This window comes from Simochromis diagramma, unplaced genomic scaffold (assembly GCF_900408965.1).
Source record: "Simochromis diagramma unplaced genomic scaffold, fSimDia1.1 OVJJ01000606.1, whole genome shotgun sequence".
NCBI lineage: Eukaryota > Metazoa > Chordata > Actinopteri > Cichliformes > Cichlidae > Simochromis > Simochromis diagramma.
This window is the reverse complement of record NW_024387233.1, coordinates 867,663-890,132: the sequence shown is the minus strand read 5'-3', so window position 1 is coordinate 890,132 and position 22,470 is coordinate 867,663. Positions and strand designations below refer to the sequence as shown.

The window sequence follows — 22,470 nt, the reverse complement described above, 5'->3', positions numbered from 1 at the left end:
GTACGTACGTTCTTTTAGAGCAGAGCTACAGATTAAAAATGCCCAAGGCAAAGCGGTCTAAAGTCTGGCTGTACTTCACAGCAAAGTATGCAAATTCAGCAGCCTGCAACAAGTGCTTTAAGCTGATACTGTGATACTGTCAAAGGAGGTAACACCTCGAATCCGATGAAACACCTGGCGACACATAGCATTTTTTTTAAAAGCCGAGAAATGCACCGTATTTGATAGCTTGCTGTGAGACCTCACACCGAGCACATCTACTGCGGGTGGATTGCCTGTTATCGGACCCGGAGTTAGCAACATCCCCCAAAAACCCGAAGAATAGAGTCCTGGCCCCTAGCCCTGCCAGTGTAGCAGAAATGATGAGGATGATGATGGCAGCAGCAGCCGTTCTTCTCTGCGTGAGTAGCTTAATGTTGTTCGTGTATAATTTACGTTGAGTACTCTAGCCACGTTATTAAATTAATGCATGTAAGGTGAACTAGCAAACACAGTTGTTGTTACATGCAGCTGTCTTCTTGTTTGTCGATACCCATCCCTACACCCAAGGTTTAAAATTCTGCCTGCAAATGTCAGAGGTGTACTCGTCTGTGTTCATATTTTCTCCAGCATACGGGGGATTCCCATCATAATGAGTCTTTTGGTAAAAGATGATAAAGAACCTAATCAAAATTTTCCATCCAAATTCCCTCCATCTTTGTGAGGTAGTGCATTTCCATTGTTGTTTCCATATTTGAGTCCATTCATCCTGTGTTATGCACACTAGTAGTAGTAGTAGTAGTAATAGTAATCCAGTCTAGAAGTAATAAATTAATGAACAGCATCACTCTGAGACGGGATATTTTGAGATGTTTAGAGATATTGCGCATATGAAATAAAGCAGCTCTACATATTTGTATAATGTCCTGGTCAAATATTACTCCAAGATTCTGACAGTGCTACTGGAGGCCACGGTAATTCCATCCAGAGCAAGTATCTGTTTAGATATTATATTTCTAGGAATTCCAGGGCCACGTACAATCAGCAGCAGAAAGTTAGACATCACCCAGGTCTTTATATCTTTAAAACATTTCAGCAATTTAATTAATTGGTGTGTGTTACCTGGTTTTATGGATAGACAAAGCTCAGTGTCATCTGCATACCATCTACTGCAGGGGTCCCCAGTCTTAGTCCAGTGTCCCTGCAGGTTTTAGATCGCACCCTGGGTCAACACACCTGTATCACATGATTAGCTCATTACCAGGCCTCTGGAAAACTTCGGCTGTGTCCCAATTAAGAGACCGCTCGCTTGAAGTACGCGCACTACGTACGGTGCGTACTATAAGTACGAGAAGTGGGGAAGTCAGAGGCTTGTGAAATGGGACGTTCTAGCCTTCATCGCGCTGTTCGGGTTGCCTAGCAACCATGATACTAACCACGAGAAACGTTACATACAGCTTTGTTTGACAGAAATGAAGGCGAAAAAAAATGTTTTGTTGGTCATTCATTTTTGTCATGACATCACTCTGATTAGTTGAGTATCTGAGGCTGAGACCACGGGACTGTAAAACATGATTGTTGGGCTTCATTTCTGTGCTGAACTGTCATTTAAGATTAGTTAGTAATAACAATTAGCTCACGTTGTTCATGAGACTGAAATCATCTCACTGTTGGGGAGAGAGAGGGGGAGCGAGAGAGCGAGAGAGGGAGAAGAAAGTATACAAACACATAACATCCTTATAGAATATGATGTTACACTATAGATCACATATAAACAATTACAGCAATATGATGCAACAAACACAGCAGCTACTGATCCAAAATACTCAAAGCTTCATAGAACTGAAACAAACATTTATTTTTAGCTCCATTCTGCTGCTGATACAGACTTTAGGTTTCTGAACATTAAACTTGTTGCTGCCTTTCATAGTGTGTAACTTGAAGGCCCTGAGTACTTTCTCCCACACTGAAAACACTGGGATGATAAAATTATTTGAACATTACCTAATAAGACTGATTCAGGACAGACAGTTATGTTAAACTTTCCTAGCAGTCCTTCACAAACAGGGAACACTCTGTCTATTCTCTCCATCTGTCAGCTGCTGCTAGCTCTTCCTCCTCCTCTTCCTCACACACTGCTGAGTTTGTCCTGGTGGGATCATCAGGGGTGCAAAGCCTCACAGATGATGTGCAGCAGTGGGTCCCTCAGTCTGTCCTCACTCTGGACACTTGCAGTTGTCACACATGGAAATCAAATGTGTGATAAGCTGCAGGATTCAAACACAAGTGTAACATATAAACACATGTTCATACTTTTATTCCACAATCAGAAAGAAACGGAGAGAGAGTGCAGGACAGACAGACAGGTGACAGTCTCAGGTGTACACACTGCTACAAAACAGGAGGATTTAGTGTTTGTGTTATTACGAGTGTAAACAAGAAGAGTTCCAGATGGTGCAGTGGACACATGTGTGACTGCTGTGATTAAAGCATCTTTCTTTCAGCTTAACGAGTGAACCGTCAGCTCGTTCAAACACACGTTAAAGTCCGTTTGGCTCGACACCACCGAACAGAGGCAGCAATATAACACAGCTAACATTAACAGTGCAGTGGATCCTGCTTGTGCCGTGATATTCAGGACTGCAAACCGAGCAGCATCACTGACTTTCAGCTTGTTGTGTTTGTGGATATATGACTGACTTTAATTATCCACAAAATCATCAGATTCTCTGTAAGATTAAGGTCAGCTATTGAACGGCGTATATTTTAAAGTAAAGGCTTTAAAACCAAGTAAATGCTGAAAGTACAAACATGACTAATGCCACATAACTTTGCCGACATGTGGCCAACAGTAATGTTTTAATGTTCTTCATTATTAAACATTTGCACATAAATAAGTGATATATTATTCAGTACTTACTTTTATCAGTTTACTCCTTGGCCGCTCCGCTTCTGCCGTCTGCGGCAAAATTATCCACACCGACTGCCATGCTATGAATTGTGGGATATATTGGGCCACGAAGTCTACACCGCCACAGCCTTAAATTTCAGGGAAGTGAAGGACGCATTTGAGGGCCGCATTTCGAGCAGCCTTTGAATTGGGACAGCCTTCATCGCGTCGCTGTGATGTAATCGGCCTTAAAATGCGGCCTTTAAGGCTGCAGACCCTGAATTGTGATACAACCTCAGTGAGAGAGAAAGGTGACTGAGAAAGAAATATTCAATGCATCATGGGAAACCCCCAGCAGCAACCACCTATTGCAGCATACCTAAGGGAAGATTCAGGGTAGCCTGTCTAGCCATAACTATATGTTTTAGTAAAAGGGAAAGTTAAGCCTAAACTTAAAAGTAGACAAAGTGTCTGCCGCATCAATTCCAACTGGGAGACAGAGGGGCCAAAAAACTGACGTCTCTACCTCCCATTCTACTTTTAAATACTAAAGGAACAAGAAGTAAGCGCTGTCAGTATTCTTGCTGCAGCAATTTTAGATTAACTGAAGGTGTCTCAGCGAGTTTTTCGGACATCCTGATAGTAGCAAATTACAGTAGTCCAGTCTAGAAATAATAAATGCATGGAGTAGTTTTTGAGTGTCACTTTCACAGGATACTCCCAGAAGATGGAAGAACAGCTCTCAGCCAACGACCCAGCGTCAGTGTGGAGGGGCCTGCAGGAAATCACCAGCTACAGACGCCCCCCACCCACTGTTGAAGCAAACAAAGACCTCGCCAACGAGTTAAACACATTCTACTGCAGGTTTGAGACGGACCGACTCCCACGCCTCACCCTCCCCTCCCCAGGGACACTACTTCAGACACTGACCCCCAACACACCTTCCATCTCTCCCCCCTTCACCCTCACCCACCCCATTCCAGTCTCAACGACCAAGTGAGGCTGGGGGAGATCACCTCTGAAACTCGGTCCCTAAGATTCACATCATGACGTCCAGCCGAAAAATCAGCTGTCATTTCAATATAGACCAACAACTTCTGAAGAGAGGCAGTGCCAACAAAGGAAACTCTGAAACTGAGCAACTCAAACCACAACTTTAAAAGATTATTTTCCAAAATTAATCTTTTTTATACACACAAACACAAATCAGAATGTTTAATACCAACAGCAACTTTGTTAAAAAAACTTAAAAGATTTTAAAGATGATCTTATTTTTTCATAAATTTCAGGTCAGGATTTTCAGTAAGCTGCAGGAACCCTGTTTAGTGTCAGAACAGCCAAGTCTCCTCTGATAAACCTCCATCTGTGTCACTGAGAACATTTGTCACGTCAGTTTTTGGTTTGATATACAGGAAATGACATCATGGGTCAAACTCTTTGTCATTAAACCATTTCTTTATTTAACATTTCAAATTTGTTTTAACTGTTGAAGGATTTCATAACACAAACAACCTGAACACAAAAAAAAAAAAAAAAAAAAACACCCAACAAAAACACATGGATCAAAATACATTCAATAAAAACATAAGAGGAAACAGATTTTTTGATTCAACTGCTGGAACAAAGCTAACCACTCAACACCAACACTACAGTAGAACAGTTTAGAAAGCTTAAAATGTAACAAGAGGCACATTTTCATTCATAGCTGCCTCATCAGATCTTTACAGGAGATTCACTGTGAACTCTGTGGAGCCTGATCTCAAGGGGTTTAAGTCTGACCCTGAAACCAGACGAGGATCTTTCTGTCTCTGCAGATTCACAGAGATGGGAGTGATTTCAGTCCTGCATGATCACGCTGATGTTTGCACAGAGCAGACAATGTGGTGAATTTTTTGGCACATTGGTAACAGTGAAAGAGTTTATTAGTAACGTGGGATCGTTTGTGTTTGGAGTATGAACTGAAATTCCTGAAGCTCTTGTCACACTGGTCACAGCTGTAGTTTGCTTCCATGTGTGTACGTTCATGATAGTTACGATTAGTTGATTGTGAGAAGCTTTTGTCACAGTGTCTGCACTTGTATGGTTTCTCTCCTGTGTGGACTAATTTGTGTTTTTTAAGGTGAGTTGCAGTGGTGAAGGATGACCCACACTGATCACAGACGTGCTTTCTAACCCCACTGTGATAGAGTTCGTGTTGTTTTAACTCACTTGTTGTGGGGAAGCCTCTCCCACATTCTTTACAGTAGTTCATTTTGTCTCCAGTGTGTCTACGTTGATGTCTTTTTAGGGTGATTTGATGTCTGAAACTTTTCCCACAAAGGTCACAACGAAAGTCTTTCCCACCACCACAGTGATGACAGGGTTGAGAACTGGATCCATCTGTGTCGCTCTGCTTCTAAACAAAGACACAAAGACAGTGTAAGTCAGTCCTTCAATATTTTTATTGCTAACGTCACCTGAAAATGACAAAAAACAAAACATCATCTGTGTCAACATCCAGGACTAAGACAAGACATAAAATAACATCCATTTACTTTTTGCATTATAATACTCAGCTTAATGTGTTGCAAAAACTATAATAGAAACAATACTACAATAACACTAATATAATTCTCAACTGCTACCACTAAAGTACTGTAATTCAAATCTGAATAATCACTCAGAGCTGCTTTTCAATGCAGCAGAAATGCTAACACGTTGCTAACAGATGTTTCAGAGAGTCTGACTAAAAGCACAACATAAAAATAAAAATACATACCTCACAGTAACTGCACTTGGAGAGTGTCTTTCTGGTGTGGATCTGTTGGTGATCTTTCAGGTAATATGGAGTTTTAAAAGTCTTCTCACACAGGTCACATTTATAAGGTCTCTCCTCGGAGTGGGTAATAATATGGTTTTGTAAGTTTGTGTTTGTAGCAAACTCTTTGCCACACTGACCACAACAGTACACATCATGTCTGGTGTGAATGCGTAGGTGTCTGTTTCGGGTCCCTAGCCGGCTGAAAGTTTTTCCACAAATGTCACAGCTGTATGCCTTAATTCCAGAGTGGGAAACTAGATGACTCTGTAAGCTGCTACGCTGAGTAAAAGCTCTGCCACACTGATCACAGCTGTAGGCTTTAACTCCACTGTGGATGACTTGGTGTTTTTTTAGACCATTCTTCCGAGAAAAAGTCTGTCCACACTCGTCACAGCTGAACGGTCTCTCTCCAGTGTGGATGACCTGATGGTTTTGTAGTGAAGCCTTCCTAAGAAAATCCTTCCCACACTCGTCACAGCTGTACACTTTAACTCCACTGTGGACGAGTTGGTGTTTTTTTAGACTACCCTTCCAGGAAAAACTCTTTCCACACTCGTCACAGCTATACGCTTTAACCCCACTGTGGATGCGTTTATGATATTCCAAGCTATCCTTCCGAGAAAAACACTTCCCACACTCATCACAGATGTACGCTTTAACTCCACTATGGATGAGCTGGTGTGTTTTTAGGTGTGCATGTTGGCTAAAATCCTTTCCACACTCATCACAGCTGTATGGTTTAACGCCACTGTGGAGGAATTGGTGTGTTTTTAAGCTTCCAGAGTGGGTAAAAGACTTTCCACACTTGTCACAGCTGAACGGTCTCTCTCCAGTGTGGATGAGTTGGTGGGTTTTTAGTGAATCCTTCTTAGTAAAATCTTTCCCACACTCGTCACAGCTGTATTTCTTCTCCCCCTTTCTTCTGTGAGGTTTGTCGGCCTCCTGAGAGCGCTGACTTCTCGCTCCATGTTGGTCCTGCAGTGACAGAGATACAAACACAGGCAGTGAGTGAAATGTAGGGCTGGGCATCATCACTGATTTCGATTCGGGGAAATTTTGCCTCAGACAATCAGAAATATTAGAATTCTGATCACTATGTACTTATCCATATTTTATATTTCTAAAATGAAAGCTGACATGTGTGAGACTTCATCAGAGGTGTAAGCATCACAGCAGATGACTTTGTGTCAAAGTAACTGAGGATAAAACAGAAAAACATGAAGGAGAATTTTCTGGCCTGGGTTTAAAAATATTCTGCAGTGGATCAAACACGAAAGAAAACCATTAATCAACAAATGAACATTACCTGATGCTGCTGAAGTGAAGCAAAGCAAAGTTACAGAGGTTTTATTACAGACACAGCTCAGCTAACCATTTTGAAATTTTGCATAATTTCAAAAACTTTACATTTGTTCTGTATTGAACAGCAGAAATGAGGCTTTGTAGCTGGGAGTGAAAAAAAAAGAGAAACAAACAAACAAAACAATAACAAAAAAGAAACAGCACCCGACAGCGCTGTAAACAACAGTCTTCTTTTGCTGCTGGTTCAGTCAGTTTTGTTTGGAGAGTGACAAAACCTGCAGCTTCAGAATCTAGCGCCAAGAAAGATGTAAACATAAAGGAACTGAGAACGCATCAGAATCAGTGAGCAGCCGGCTTTCAGCCCCGACGGCACGGACGTCTTTGTGCAGAATCCGTGCACATGCTCTCATTTACTGTTTTAGCCGTTTGGTGGTTGTTGAAATTTTCCGAGGTTTAACCTGAGATTCTGGCGTTTTGGGCAAAATTAATTTATATTTAAAAATCAAGTCAGGATTTTAATGAATTGATATCATGTTATCCAAGCTACAATAAATTTTAATCGATAATCAAAACCCAGTGAAATGCAGTCGTGGAACAAACTGTCATTACTTGAAGCTTTTCAACACAGTCCTCTTTGGTGACATCTGCTGGTCAAAATATGAAGAGCAGCTTGAATCTACAAATTATAATGAAGCGCTTTATTATGTTTAGTATCATGTGACAGTTCTGTCTGATATCAGGCTACTGTTGTGTTGCTTTGCACATGTATTTTCTGTGTGATTAAAAAGGATTTGAAATTTCATTAATAAATAATTTTGATGAATATCCTTATTTAAACATGTGCTGTGGTGTGGTTTCTCTTTGCTTGTGACTTCTTGATGTTTGTAAACATAATAGATATAAAATAAAATAAAAACATACTACATAATAATATACAACACAGTCATATAACAGGTTGGGAGGATGAGAGTTTTAGACGTGACTGATTATTTGGTGAAACTCTGATATTTTCCTCACCTCCTGTGTTGAGCTCATTGTTTCCTCTGTAGTGACTCAGCTGAGTCCAGATGGCTGAAAATGTTCCTCTGCTGCTCCGTCAGACTCTTCTCCTCCTGCTGATCAGCTGGGACACAAAACAGATCTTTGTTAGGCTCCACACTGCACTGAAGAGTCAAAGTGTCTCATATGTTCATCTGACAACACAAAGTACAAATTTCACTCTGATTTCTTGTAGAAATCTTGTGAGACGTGTTGTGCTGCAAAGTGAGGAAACTCTCTCACTCACTTATACTTCAGGAGGAACTTTGTGACATTGGCTCTAATATTCTAAGCAGCCCTTTACTACGACAGGGCCAGAAAGTCCTATTTGAAGGTTTGGGAGAAGGACCATGTTAAAGGTGGATTGGGGTTTATACACTTTGTTATGATACAGGTAAGGCTGTAAGAGCCTGAGAAGGTGTCCTGAATGAACCTCTAAAACCAGTTTTCAGCTAACGACTCTGCTTCAGTCTGGAAAACAGCAACTACAAGTTTAAAGACTCCATCAACAATTCACACCCAGCAACAGCCTGAACAGCTCCTCCTGTGGTTTCCACAAACAGGGACAGACCTGTTACTCCCCCACCCCCCACTTTCAACTCCTTCAGCCCCCCAGTCCCACCTACATAGTGTCTGAAACTAGCACCACTGAAGGAACAATGGGCTGGGAGGTCAGTTCCTTGACCATTAATATGCAAATTCTCATGACCATGTGATTGCAGCCATTCCCCAAACTCTTCGTGAAAGGTACTCATGGCCATTGATCAATGAGCTTCTATCAGTGAAAAGACTTTTCTGCTCCAACTTCTCCCAGCGTGCTGAGCCAATGATTAGTTGGTGTTTTTCTCCAAACACTCTCTCACTCTTCTCTCAACGTGTTCACAATAAACTGTGAACAGACACCGAGGAGAGCAGCAGAAGACCTCATTCAGGAGCTAAACTCAACATGAACTGAACTCACAGTAAAGTTAGCTCGGTGCTTACCTTTAGATGAGCCCACAAACCGAGAGAAACTCCGCGATGAAGCTGGAACTCTTTCCAAACACAGGAAACAGATCAGGGAGCAGAGACCCACGTGGTTCACGCTGATCTCAGCTACGATCCAGGAGACAAGGGTGGGCAGATCGATGCAGATATCGATCAGGACATTGGTAGTGGTTTATGATCGATACTTTACGTTCGTCTCACTCGTCTAAGTTTAGAACTTTACTCTCTTTGGATGAAAAAGCAGCTCTGTCTGTGCAAACACCGCTTCTTATGCTGCAGACTCACTTTGCTCCACCCCCTTCTTTCTGCCCTGCTGGGATTTGTTACTGTGCTGGCACGTGACTCAGCTACGCACAAAAAACCGCATTTGAGCTGCAGAGAGTAGTGATGGGATTTCCGGCTCTTTCTACAGAGCCGGCTCTTTCGGCTCGACTCACTAAAAAGAGCCGGGTCTTTCGGCTCCGAACTGGCTCTTCAGGTTGTTTTGTTGCTTTAATTAATTTATCTTTAACAATAATATAAAATTATGCAATTTGAATTACTAATGTAAAAAAAGTGGTTTTATTTATATATGTTTATATATGGCCCCTAGAGACAAAGCACGTACAAACTCTAAAGCATATACAAACTCCAAAAAGCACGTACAAACTCCAAAACACATTTCTAGCATTAACTGAACTTCCAAAACAGAGCTACCCAGATCACTTAAATTACACAATTGAAAGCATGTGTGTATTGTTTGTGTATTTATAAACAAGCACTCATATTTATTCAAATAATTTTAAAAAAAAGTTCATTTACCTGTTACTACCACACACCAAATCTGGTTGTTGATACTTCCTGGCTTGTGTAGCCACTAGGTAACAAAAGCTCAACACTGCGCCTAGCATCCTGGAGCACTTCTGTTGTCTTTTGTACGTGATTCTGAGTTTGCACATGCTTCTGAGTTTTTACGTGTTTTGGAGTTTGTACGTGCTTCGGGGTTTGTAAGTGCGTCTGAGTTTTTACGCGTTTTGGAGTTTTTACGTGCTTCAGGGTTTGTACATGCTTAGGAGTTTGTATGTGTTTTGGAGTTTGTATGTGCTTTTTCTCTAAGGGCCACCATAAATATACTTTATTTATTCATTCCACATAAAATGTAATAAATAAAGCATATAATACAAAAAACAATTATTTACATTGTAAACTTTTAACTATTTAAATTTTCAGCTTTTTCTTTTTAAACAAATTTAACATGAAACAACACAAAACACTGCAAACCACAACACAATTAAATATAAATTAAAATATTAAAACAAAAAGAAGATGCACATTCTCTCTCATATGGGCCTGCATGATTTCTGAATCCTTTATCATCTGCAACTGAAAATAGTGGATGATTACTATACCTTTCTAATGTGACGTTGTTGTCCCTCGCTCTCTTTCTCTCTGGCTCTGTTCCTGTGCTACTGCGAGTGTAACTAACGCCCCTCCCCCCTCTTCTGAGCGCAAAGTACAGGCCGCGCGTGTGGAGTTTAGCGGAAAAAAGGGTGAGAGAGAGAGGGTGAGAGAAAGAAAGAAAAACCTCACGGCTCGCGTCGTTCACTTCAAAGAGTCGGCTCTAAGAGCCGTTTCGTTCACGAACGACACATCCCAAGCAGAGAGAAAGAGGAGCATCATGTGGAAATATTTTATGGCTGTAAATGAAAATGCTGGAGAACAGATGGAAGGCTTGTCATCACCTAAAGCCACAGGAGACCACAACAAGCTGCAGAGTTCAGCTTTCGGCTCGTTTGTTTGCAGTGTTGAAAAATAGGCAGCATAGTGGCTCAGGCCTGACAGGAGGACTGGAGGAGCTTGTGCAACCTCAGTCTCTTCCTGCGAGCAGTTTGCATGTTCCCGTATTTCCAGGTTCTCCAAAAGTTGATTCTGTTCATATAGAACGGTATGTCCAGGTAAACAGAATCAACTTTTTGAGTTTTACTTACCTGGATGATTGAGCATGCATTAAGATATTTCCGGGTTGTTCTCCGGGTATTTTTCCAGCTGTCCAAAAACTTGCGCCATGTAGTGCTTGTATAATCTCCACAGAAATATCAGCTGTTACACTCCTTCTTTAATTAGCATTTCATCCACTTGTAGTGACTGTATTACTCATGTTACATGCAGCTGCACTTCACAGACATTTCCTGAACGAACGCCTCATATGGAAGAAAATAAGAGATGTGAGATGAACAAATACAAGAAAAACTCATCCAAATGACTTCGTGCTCAGTTAACGGCCTGTGAAGAACAAACACATTTCCTTCTTACTAGGAAATATGCAGAATTATATTATACAGCTGACACGACCTCAATATTAAATACTGTGATTTTATATTTTTTCACACCCCAGTTAAAGGCTTTGGCTGAATTTTCTCTTCACACATTTTAATATCAAACTTAGTGTTTGTGTACACCTTGGACATTATAACCTGACTCTGATCAGTGCTGCTCTGACGATCACACTCACATCCATGTAATCATTTAACTGGGATGATCTGGGTTTACTGCACAATGCTGAATGTGTCCTTACAGTACAGGGAATAACTCTGTCTGTGTTCCTGTAGAGAAACTCTGGGTTTGTGTGCTGACGAGCATCACTCACAGTAAGATACAAAGGCTCACTCTTAACTTTCCACACATGTGACAAATTCAAAAAGCTGCTGAAACTTTTATAAAATGATAAACTACGCAGTGTTGTAATCCTTTAGGATGGAACAGCTTTCAGATTTAATTACTCTTAAAAGGTAAAAGTTGTTTTTAAGAGTTTTGCATTTTGGAGAATGTTTAAATAAGTCATACACATGGGAATTACAAAGTTTGTGGCCCACCATTAACCTCAAATTTCACTAAACCAGACTCTGAAACAATCTTCTGAATGTTGATGTGTGACTGTCAAGCTTTGGCTCTGTTTTAAAACTCCTCAAGCTGAGTGTTCAGAGGCAAGCCCTCTTGTTGTTCCTCAGTAACACTTTTTTCATCAAACAGAGCAGGAATGAACAGACATGAGCGTCTTTTTTCTCGGCTCTGTGTGCACAGCGATCGACTCCTCTCTGCTAAATCTGTGACAAATAAAAGTGTTAGTGTGTTCTTTTTCAATTGGATTTTACTTTAATCATAAGGGGTGGGCAACTCCAGGCCTCGAGGGCCAGTGTCCTGAAGATTTTAGATGTGTACTTGATCCAACACAGCTGATTCAAATGGCTAAATGACCTCCTCAACATTTTTTGTAGTTCTCCAGAGGCCTGGTAATAAACTAATTCTTTGATTCAGTTGTGTTGACCCAGGGTTATATGTAAAACCTGCAGGACATCTGCCCTCGAGGCCTGGAGTTGCCCACCCTGGAGTACGGGGACAAGAGCAGAGGACATTTGGTGGATGACTAAGGTGGAGGACTTGTAGCAGGCAGGAGGAATTGAAAATGCCAGAAAACACTGGGGCCAGCTCATTTGCACAGTGAGGCAGGAGACACACCGTCTGGGCCAGGAGCTTTCTGAGCATTCGGGCTCTTAAACTGCTTCCTCACATCTGCTTCATGAATATGAAGGGTTGTAGTGGGAGAAGGTGGTGTGAAATGCTCTCAGGTGTGGAGTGAGGAGGGAGCTCCTGTGGGTGAGGTCTTTGATGGTGGTGATGGCTTTGTGCTGGTGGGAGTGGGGAGGTGGGGATGTCAAGGCTGCTTGATGGCTCATCAAAGCAGCTGTAAAAGTCATTGAGGGTGTTGGCCAACAGCAAGTCATCAGTGGAGTGGGGCTGTGTGCTTCCTGAAGTGAAAATCTGCAATTTAAAGATGAATGGGAAAAAAAATCGCTCACAGCTGACTAATGAACATTTGCATGGATGCTTAAGAGTTGCATTGACCCCATTTCACCCAAAGTTTAAACTTCTAGCTGCAAATGTCCATGAAACTATCTCCCACTGAAATGAGAGCCAGCTCTGTCTTGCAGTATGATTTAAGTTACATTGTGTTAAGTTTGTCAAACATGTTTACTGCACAGTTCAAAGCACCTGTCAATTTTCCTGGATATTTAGTCTTTTTGTGGTGAATTGTTTGTACCTAAATGTTGTCCCAAAAAGTTGATTCTGTTCATCTGGACGTGGCGTTTTCAGTGTTCCGAGTGACTTCTTCAGAGAAGAAAACAGGATAAAAGACATGCTGTGGAAGAGAGCCAGAGATTAATAACAAGTATGATTCAATGCAGAGAGGTCTATAAACCAGTGTTGGTCAAAGTACATGAAAAAAGTAATCAGTAACTAATTACTGATTACTTCACCAAAAAAGTAATCACGTTACGTTACTGATTACTTCTTTTCTTTTCTTCAAATTGTTTTATTTGTTTTCTACAATACAACATCAAATAATCACAGTGGGGGGGGGGACGGACAAAACAAAACAAAAAACAGAAAATACAATGAGATTATACAGAATCGGGCCTCCCATTTTGTACATATTTCAACCATTTCAACCACTAATCTTCAAATGAGTCCGCCTGCCACTTTAGCCTAAAAATTGTTCTTTCCATAACAAAAATAGTATCACATCAATCCACTCATTTATAGTAGGAGTGTCTCTTTTAAGCAATGGCTTTTTTTCGCAGCCTACCAACAGGCCCCACTCAACACCTATTTTATTCCCGTCTGCATAGATTAAGACTCTCTAATTTACTTAGGTACCATACTCTGCAACAATGAAATGGACTATTTTCTTTTGCAAGATTGTTTCAGGACCTTATTTATTCCCTTCAAAGATTGAGCCACACGGGAAAATTCCCAAAAAATGTGGAAATGATTTGATGCTGCATGTCTCACATCGCCCTCCAGCCTGTTCATGTTATGAGACTAATTGGCTTTTTGAAGCAGGGGTATAAAATGATGAATTACATTCTTCAGCTGAATTCCCTCCACGAGGGGGAGGTTGTTACCGACCACTGCTGCCTACAGATCCCATCCCATTCCTCTCCTGTTAGGGATAGATTACTCTCTGTTTCCCATCTTTAAAAAGTTACTAAGAACTTTCTGTAGGTTTTGATAAGTGAACCAAAACATCATCTGCGAACAAGGCCAATTTCTGCTCACTTCCAACAATATTAATCCCTTTTATTTTATCATTCTGCCTAATCCTTTGAGCCAGCAGCTCTATAGAAATGGCAAATGAGAGTGGACTCAGGGGGCATCCCTGTCTTGCGGACCTTTCAAGCTTAAAAGCAACTGAAAGTTCACCGTTGGTCTTTATTTTTGCAGTTAGACTATTATACAAAGCCCTCAATATTGTAATGATGGATCTGATTGCTTATTTTCAAAAGTAATTAATTACTTAGTTACTTTTTAAAAAGACAATTTACAACCTGAACGGGTGATAAAGCGATAGATTTTTCAGCCCAATTCTACTATTTCTGCATAATCTATCATACAAAATGTAATCAAATGGAAAAGTCTCTTTTTAAAACTTGTTTTATTAGTTTTAATCTTTTAACTTTTGCATCAAACAAAAATTAAATTATATGCAACATTCTCTGACTGGAAGAAATTTCTTTAACATTTAAACCTATTTTCTGCACATTCCAGCATATAAAATAAAAAAAAAAATTGTGTTTACACTCAGTCTTTCAAATAGATGCAAGTAAAACACAGCAGAAAATAAATTAAATCAAAGACTAGCGGTCCTGTTGCTCCCTTTTCACCTGTAAAGCAGCGGTCAATGGAATAATCTGCAAATTTCTCTGTGATTTTTCCCATTGCATGGTAGCGCACTTGGTGCTTGCTTGGAAGTTTAGGGTTTTTTTCGCTGTAAAAATAAGTTTTCTTCCCACGAACAATGAACGCTAATGTTTTTGTCACTTTTCATGGAATCAAACTCAAAGTAAGGTCAGCACTACCACGCTTTAAACGCTGGATGCTCATACTCTCTCTTGCACTCGATATATTATCCATTGTTGATCTGCACACAGCTTGTAAGTGTCACAGAAATGGCTTATGTATACAGAAGTTTAATAGATGGTTCCAGCAGTTAAAATGTTCTTGCTTGTACATTTCTGTGGACAATATTGTAAAGGTGTGTTTATCTTGTATAGGAGACATGTTAATCTTGTCACAAAGAACAAGTTTTGTTACACCGCTGTTATCGCGAGGTTTGGGCATGATAATATAGGCTGTGAGCCCACGTTTAATAATCACGCTAAGGAGTTCAGCGAGCTATTGGCAAAGCCCTGTTTAGTCTACCAGCTGTACAAGGTATTTGTCATTTGCTATAACTGTATTGTAATATTGTGAAAATTTGTAATGTACAGTGTTCTAATTATTTTATGTTTTAATTTAGAATCCGCAAGACTGTAAAGGTATTCTTCTAGGACCTCCGAAGTGGCAGGCGGCCACGAGGTAATTTTTTGTTGTTAAAGCACAAGTGTTATTTCTGATAGACTGAAGCACTTAAGCCTTTGAGTTTTATGTTTATAGTTTTCACGGCGTTCAATAAATGCAGCGAAGCGCCCGTCTTGAAGAAGCCGTGCCTGTGTTGTCATTTTGGAGTTACAGTGAAAACTCGCCCCAGCCAGTGCCGGTGAGAAGCTAATTACGAAGACGGCAGCTGCAGAGAGTGACGGTGAAGTGGAGCGACACAAGAGGGCGCCATTGCATAAGCTCACCATTCTCAAGCAGCCAAGCACAGCAGCAGCAACGTTATACAACTGGAGTAAGGTGGAAATTGTTAAAGGACAGTGTTAAAGGTAGAATAAGAGTGGTTTAAGTCAAGTTTAAAGAGCCACAATAAGTTTCTATAACACATTTGTCAAAGTTTATTTCATTTCTACTGTACTTCAAGGTATGCTTTGTAGTTTGGTGAATAGTTCTGTGTGCTTGCTTAAGGTCAAAGTTTGAGTGAAGTTTACAAGGTCCTTTAAGAAAAGGTGCACTTAAAGTATACAGTAACAGTAACCCCAAAGTAACTTAAGTCACAAATATAAGAAGTATTTGAACTCTGAACACAGTGCGTTCAATGACATTTAACTAGACTCCGAGATCGTTGACAAAGATCTCGAAGAGCACCATGCTGTACCACTTACCGAAGTGGAAGAAAATGATGATGAACAAATTACAGAACTACAGACTGTTTGTAAAAGTGAAAGAGTAAGAACACTAACAGAAAAGGGTAAAGAGCTTCAAGAGAAGAAACTCAAAGGCCTCCAACACAGATATGCCGTTGTTTTTGAAAAATGGAGATATGAAGCAAGATTGAGCAAAGTAATATTAAGAAATGAAGTTTCCGAGAGTGGATTGAATGAGCTCATCAACAATGTAAATGTTGCCTGCAAAGATGTACAAATCATTTATGAACAAATATGGCAAATACAAACTCCTGATGCAGATGAAAGATGCAAAGTGGATACATGTACATCACTTTCCTCGTTCATTGTCAGAAGAGCTAAAAAACACTTACAAGGAGACCTTGCAGATGGTGATGAAGAGCCATGGCCAGATGTTGGGTCGTGCTTAGGATCTGAAAGTACTAAATCAAGATCAAGATCACGAAGGTCTAAAAGTGGTTCAAGCCAGTCATACTCACAAATCAATAGAAGCAGAGGCTGAGGCAGCTGTGTGTCAAGAAATATTAGCAGTAATGGAGGATCAAGAAAGGGAAGCAGCTGAACTAAAAAAGTTGGAACTTGAAAACTTAGAAAGGCAACAAGCAATGGAGGAGCAGCGCAGAAAGATTGAACGCTTGGAAGAGGTTAAAAAACTGAATGCTGCAAGAGCTAAAGTAAAGGTTTATGCAGAAGCTGAAAGTATTTCTGAAAGTCGTAGTTTAGTGCGCAGTACCAAAACTGACAGCGAAACCTCAGCAATCCCTGCTCCACCACAAGTTCCCTCTCAAGCGCCAAATACAACCCAAGCCCATAATGCCACAAGCCCTGCATTTGTTCCACGTACTCCCACAGTCATAAACCAAGCCCAACAAAATCCTGGTGTGCAACCTAAGGGCACCACAGGCCAAGCAGTTAACGCATCAAGTCTGCCATTTATCCCTAAAGCAACACAAGCTGCCGCTTCAGCAACTCATCCACAGCCAAACTTGGATCTAGTCAGCATACTAGCAGACGCAATAAGTGCTAATCGTCTTCCAACTCTGGAACCTGCACTGTTCACTGGTGACCCTTTAAAGTTCAAGGACTGGCAGTTGTCATTTGAGACCTTGATTGAAAGAAAAAACATTCCAAAGAACGAAAAGCTCTATTATCTCAGGAAGTATCTTGGTGGACCCGCAAAGAGAGTGGTTGAAGGATTTCTCCTAGTGGGCACAGATGAAGCGTATGATGCAGCTTGGGAAGTGCGGGAAAGGTGCTTTGGAGATCTGTTCACTATAGGAAAATGCTTCAGAGACAAACTTCACAGTTTACTTTACTGCAAAAGAAATGGTCACACACTGGATAAATGCTTCAAATTCACGGAAAAATCAGTCCAGGATCGTATCAAGTTTGTACAAGCAGAAAGGTTGTGTTTAGGATGTTTAAAGGGGGGACATCATTGTAAGAAGTGTGATAAAAGGAACACGTGTGAAAAATGCCAGAAGAAGCATCCCACGTGTGTGCATGATGACAAGTTTGCAGAGCGTAGAAGGATAATGCCTGAAATGAATGATAACTCTCAAGACAAGGGCGAAGGAGATGAACCAGCAACCGCAATCTCTAATAGAGTAACTCAAGTAACTTCGAGCACACTGACATCCACCATTTTACCGGTCTGGGTTTCGTCAAAAAATCACCCAGACAGAGAAGTTCTAGTGTATGCCCTCCTCGATTCTCAGAGCGATACATCCTTTATCTTGGATGAAGTGGCCCAGGATCTCGACACAGATAAGAGTAAGGCTCATCTAAGACTATCGACCATGTCCGCCAAGTCAACAGTCATACCATGCGAGAAACTGGTAAATCTTCAAGTTAGAGGCTACAAGCAGGAAAAGAGAATTACATTGCCACTGGTCTATACAAGAGAGTTCATCCCTGTGAACAGATCACACATCCCGACGTCTGAAACTGCTTTGAATTGGCCTCACCTTGAAAAGGCTGGCAGATAGGTTACCTCCAATGCTTGAATGCAAAGTTGGTCTGCTTCTCGGCTATAACTGTCAGCAAGCCCTTCTTCCACGGGAAGTTATTGCAGGTGAGGAGAGTCAGCCTTACACACAGCTAACTGATCTCGGCTGGAGCATAGTTGGTTATACATTTCAAGTTCAAAATCACAATGATGATATTGGCATAAGCCACAGAATCATTGTTCGAGAAGTTACTCCTGCAGTACAACAAGCAGTTGAACTCAAGCAAGAAGTGCATTTTGTATGCAGAAGTGAAGGAAGTTGGTCCAGTTGATGTAATAAAGGCTTTGGGATCTGATTTCTCTGAGCATGCAACAGATGACAATCCAGTCTCTCAGGAAGACATTTTGTTCATGTCAAAGGTGACCAAAGGCATAAGGCAAAAGGAAAACGGTCACTATGAAGTCCCATTGCCATTCAAAACCGACAACCCAAATCTTCCAATCAACAAACAATGTGCTGAGCATAGACTGTCTTCGTTGGAACGTCGGCTCAGAAGAGATAAGAAATACTATGAAGATTACGTCAAGTTCATGGACAACATCATAGCCCGTGGAGATGCAGAGAAGGTTCCAGAGCAAGAACTGGATAATGAGGCAGCATGGTATATACCGCACCATGGGGTCTACCACTCCCACAAACCTGAGAAAATACATGTGGTTTTTGATTGTTCGGCCCATTTCCAGGGGACATCTCTTAACGATCACCTTCTGACTGGACCAGATCTTACCAATGCACTGATTGGAGTGTTATGTCGATTCAGAAAGGGCCCCATCGCCATCATGTGGGATGTGGAGAGGATGTTCCACCAATTCCACGTCACCAAGGAGCATCAAGACTATTTGAGATTTCTTTGGTGGGACAAAGGCGATTTAAACTCTGAGCCTTCAGTGTACAGGATGAGAGTGCATATTGCTTCTCAAGGTAGAAACAGATTCAGCTTAAAAACCTTTCAATGGATCAGAAATCCCAGTTTGCAATTAATACAATACAAAATATTACATAGAGTGCGCTATACTGGTCATAGGATGTTCAAGATGGGCTATACGCCTTCCAACAACTGCTCACACTGTCTAGCAAATACACCGGACAATTACATCCACGCTCTTTGTTTCTGTCCACCAGTTCAGAAGTTTTGGCGTGAGATATGTGAAGACTCATCAAAGTGTCTGACAGCACCTCCGTTCTCGTATTGTGGTGTCGACTGTTTTGGTTCATTCATGGTAAAGGAAGGAAGAAAGGAAGTCAAAAGGTATGGACTATTGTTCACGTGTTTATGTTCACGAGTTGTGCACATTGAAACGCTAGATGACTTATCGACAGATGCCTTCATGAACGCTCTTCAAGTTCTGATAGCCGTAAGAGGTCCTGTCCGGCAATTAAGATGTGACTGTGGCAGCACGAAGTGAGAATAAAGTAAATACTCTTCACAGTTTAAAAGACAACGCCACTCTGGGAATTTCACCCAGAGAATACTGGAAGTAACACTAATCACCAAGAAGGCAGTTAGGTTTGTTATACTCAGTACAGAGACGAGGTTCAATGATAAAACAAGTTGACAATTTATTAATAATTATTTAAAACACCATATAAAAGCACAATCATAAATATCCATGTACAAATATGCTTAAAAAGGTATTCAGAGCTGAGGCTTACCAGTGGAGGGGCAGGGATGCCACGCACAAACTCAAAAAAAAAGAAACACACCAAGATACAAGTGCAACACAAAATCACATGCTCACACTAATAAACTAAACAAGGCAGGTGTGTACACTCAAAGGATCCCACCACCAAGGCACCCTAGTCTACTCCACGTCGGCACTCCGCATCTGAATAAAAGAACAAAGAAAATTTTAATATATTACAACAAAACTAATGTAGCGCTGGGGGATAACCCAACTGCAGGACCACACTGGTGATCTGCAGCTAGAAAAAGGGCCTCCCACCAGTGGCGTAACAAAAATCCAAACTACAAATCAAAACAACAGAAAAACAACATACAATCTGGATAAAACGTTAAAATCTGGAGCAAACGGAATCGCCGTGTTGCTCCAACTTGCCGTCTGCCCGACTATAAGTTAATCATCCGGTCAATTAATATGTACGCCAGCTGATTCCCATAACCGGGATGCATATGGCCGCTGTCCACGCCGACGTCCACTTTAAAAAGCTGGCAGCAGCAGGAAGAGAAACCTCGCAACGGGAACAGACGGTAAAAGCAAAGCAAAGCAAAGCAGCAGCACTTCAGTTAGCGTAGCGTTGCGTAAAACTAAGGCCCACACTTCCTGCAAAGCATAATAAGTAATTACTATAAAAGAACAATAAAAGGCAGAGATCGTAACAAAATTGAATTATGTACCGAGTAAACCGCGTCATGAAACATGAGCAGAGTGGCTCATAGGAGGCTTCTACAGCTATGACCTAAAAACAATATCTGTTTACCACCAAGTAAGGTAATGTACACACTACAATGAGTAAACACCTACCAGCCGCGATGGAGGCTTCAGAATGATCTCTGCAACACCAAAGGGAAGTCAGGTGACCAAAAAGGAGATCACAGGTAAGCGATCCAGGAATGCTCAAATGGCCACTATTTATACTAGCGCCCCCTAATGCGCCAGGCTGAAAGTGGGTTGAACCAAGGAATAACATTCATCCTGCCACATGACCAAGGGACAAACTTTTTGGGCGCCAAAAGAGAATTTTTGGAGCTAAAGAAGGATATGGATCAAGCACCACAAAGAGCTATTGGTTGTGAATTTGTGGTGAACGTTCCGGCAGCTAGCCACATGGGGGGCATCTGGGAACGTCAAATTCAAACAGTACGAAGTGTACTGACAGCGATGCTGGACAAGTTCTGAAACAGACTCGATACAGCTAGTCTAAGAACACTGCTTTACGAGACAATGGCCATCATTAACAGCAGACCTTGTTGAGTATCTCAACAATCCCTTGGGACCAGAGCCATTAACTCACAATCACATATTAACGATGAAATCTTCAGTTATTGTTCCACCTCCAGGAGAGTTTTGCAGAGAGGATTTGTACTTGAACAAAAGATAGAAGAGAGTACAATTTCTAGCAAATGAGTTTTGGCAAAGGTGGAGGCGAGAGTATCTGTTAAATTTCCAGCGGCGACAGAAATGGCAGAACGTCTCACGAAACCTGCGAGTAAATGACATTGTGATACTGCAGGATGATAATGCTCCAAGATGTAAATGGAAACTTGCTCTAATAGTAGAGGCTATAGAGAGCCCAGATGGCAAGGTTCGAAAGGTGAAGCTCAAGACCAGTGAAACTACCTTTGACAGGGGAAAAGCACTGACAAGGCTGATATATCTGGAAAGACCTATTCACAAGGTAGTGACTTTACTGGAGACTGACATGGAAAGTGAACCAGACTTTAATGTTGACACATTAGAAAGTCACATTGCAAACAATGAGTGATTTTGGTGGGAGTGTAAGTGTCACAGAAATGGCTTATGTATAAAGAAGTTTAATAGATGGTTCCAGCAGTTAAAATGTTCTTGCTTGTACATTTCTGTGGTCAATATTGTAAAGGTGTGTTTATCTTGTCACAAAGAACAAGTTTTGTTACACCGCTATTATTGCGAGGTTTGGGCGTGATAATATAGGCTGTGAGCCCACGTTTAATAATCACACTAAGGAGTTCAGCGAGCTGTCTGCTAAGGCCTGTTTAGTCTACCAGCTGTACAAGGTATTTGTCATTTGCTATAACTGTATTGTAATATTGTGAAAATTTGTAATGTACAGTGTTCTAATTATTTTATGTTTTAATTTAGAATCCGCAAGACTGTAAAGGTATTCTTCTAGGACCTCCGAAGTGGCAGGCGGCCACGAGGTAATTTTTTGTTGTTAAAGCACAAGTGTTATTTCTGATAGACTGAAGCACTTAAAGCCTTTGAGTTTTATGTTTATAGTTTTCACGGCGTTCAATAAATGCAGCGAAGCGCCCGTCTTGAAGAAGCTGTGCCTGTGTTGTCATTTTGGGAGTTACACAGCTGTTGCCACGAACGTCGCACTCGCTTACATCACTGTCATGAGACATTCTCGAAAAAAATAAATAAGACGGTTTTAGTAACGCAGTAACGCAGCCTTCCTACGGGAAAGTAACAGTAATCTAATTATCTTTTTGCAATAGTAATCCCTTACTTTACTGGTTACTTGAAAAAAGTAATCGGATTACAGTAACGCATGCATTACTATCCATCTCTGCTATTAACAAGTAGTGAGAGAGAAAGGTGACTGAGGAAGAAATACTCAATGCATCATGGGAAACTCCCAGCAGCCTCCACCTATTGCAGCATACCTAAGGGAAGATTCAGGGTAACCTGTCTAGCCATAACT

General features: G+C 41.1%; 2 protein-coding genes and 1 long non-coding RNA gene across 3 annotated transcripts in view; all 3 read right to left on the bottom strand.

The window, feature by feature from the left end:
- The window catches only part of LOC120746939 (gastrula zinc finger protein XlCGF8.2DB-like), a 175,440-nt gene that overhangs the window by 147,230 nt on the left and 5,740 nt on the right, over window positions 1-22,470 (bottom strand). The gene's annotated exons all lie outside the window — the stretch shown is intronic.
- LOC120746936 (zinc finger protein 726-like) lies at window positions 3,909-6,857 on the bottom strand. Its single transcript, XM_040052505.1, has 3 exons — window positions 6,318-6,857; window positions 5,628-5,981; window positions 3,909-5,264 (listed from the first exon to the last, which is right to left on the bottom strand). The coding sequence occupies exons 1-3, from the start codon at window positions 6,699-6,701 to the stop codon at window positions 4,686-4,688; spliced, it is 1,317 nt and encodes a 438-aa protein (XP_039908439.1). The 5' UTR covers window positions 6,702-6,857; the 3' UTR covers window positions 3,909-4,685.
- On the bottom strand, window positions 19,641-22,222 carry LOC120746960. The gene is made up of 2 exons (XR_005698992.1): window positions 20,462-22,222; window positions 19,641-20,387 (listed from the first exon to the last, which is right to left on the bottom strand). It is a non-coding gene; the product is annotated as an uncharacterized LOC120746960 (long non-coding RNA).

Bases quoted from the DNA above. Each gene is read 5' to 3' on its own strand.
- LOC120746936 (XM_040052505.1), bottom strand. From the start codon at position 6,701: ATGATGCCCAGCCCTACATTTCACTCACTGCCTGTGTTTGTATCTCTG. The intron at 5,982-6,317 runs ATCTGTGATGAG...GTTAAAGCCTAC, and splicing joins ATAGTGGAGTTAAAGCGTAC to AGCTGTGATCAGTGTGGCAG. The intron at 5,265-5,627 runs GTATGTATTTTT...GTCTTTGTTTAG, and splicing joins CCAAGTGCAGTTACTGTGAG to AAGCAGAGCGACACAGATGG.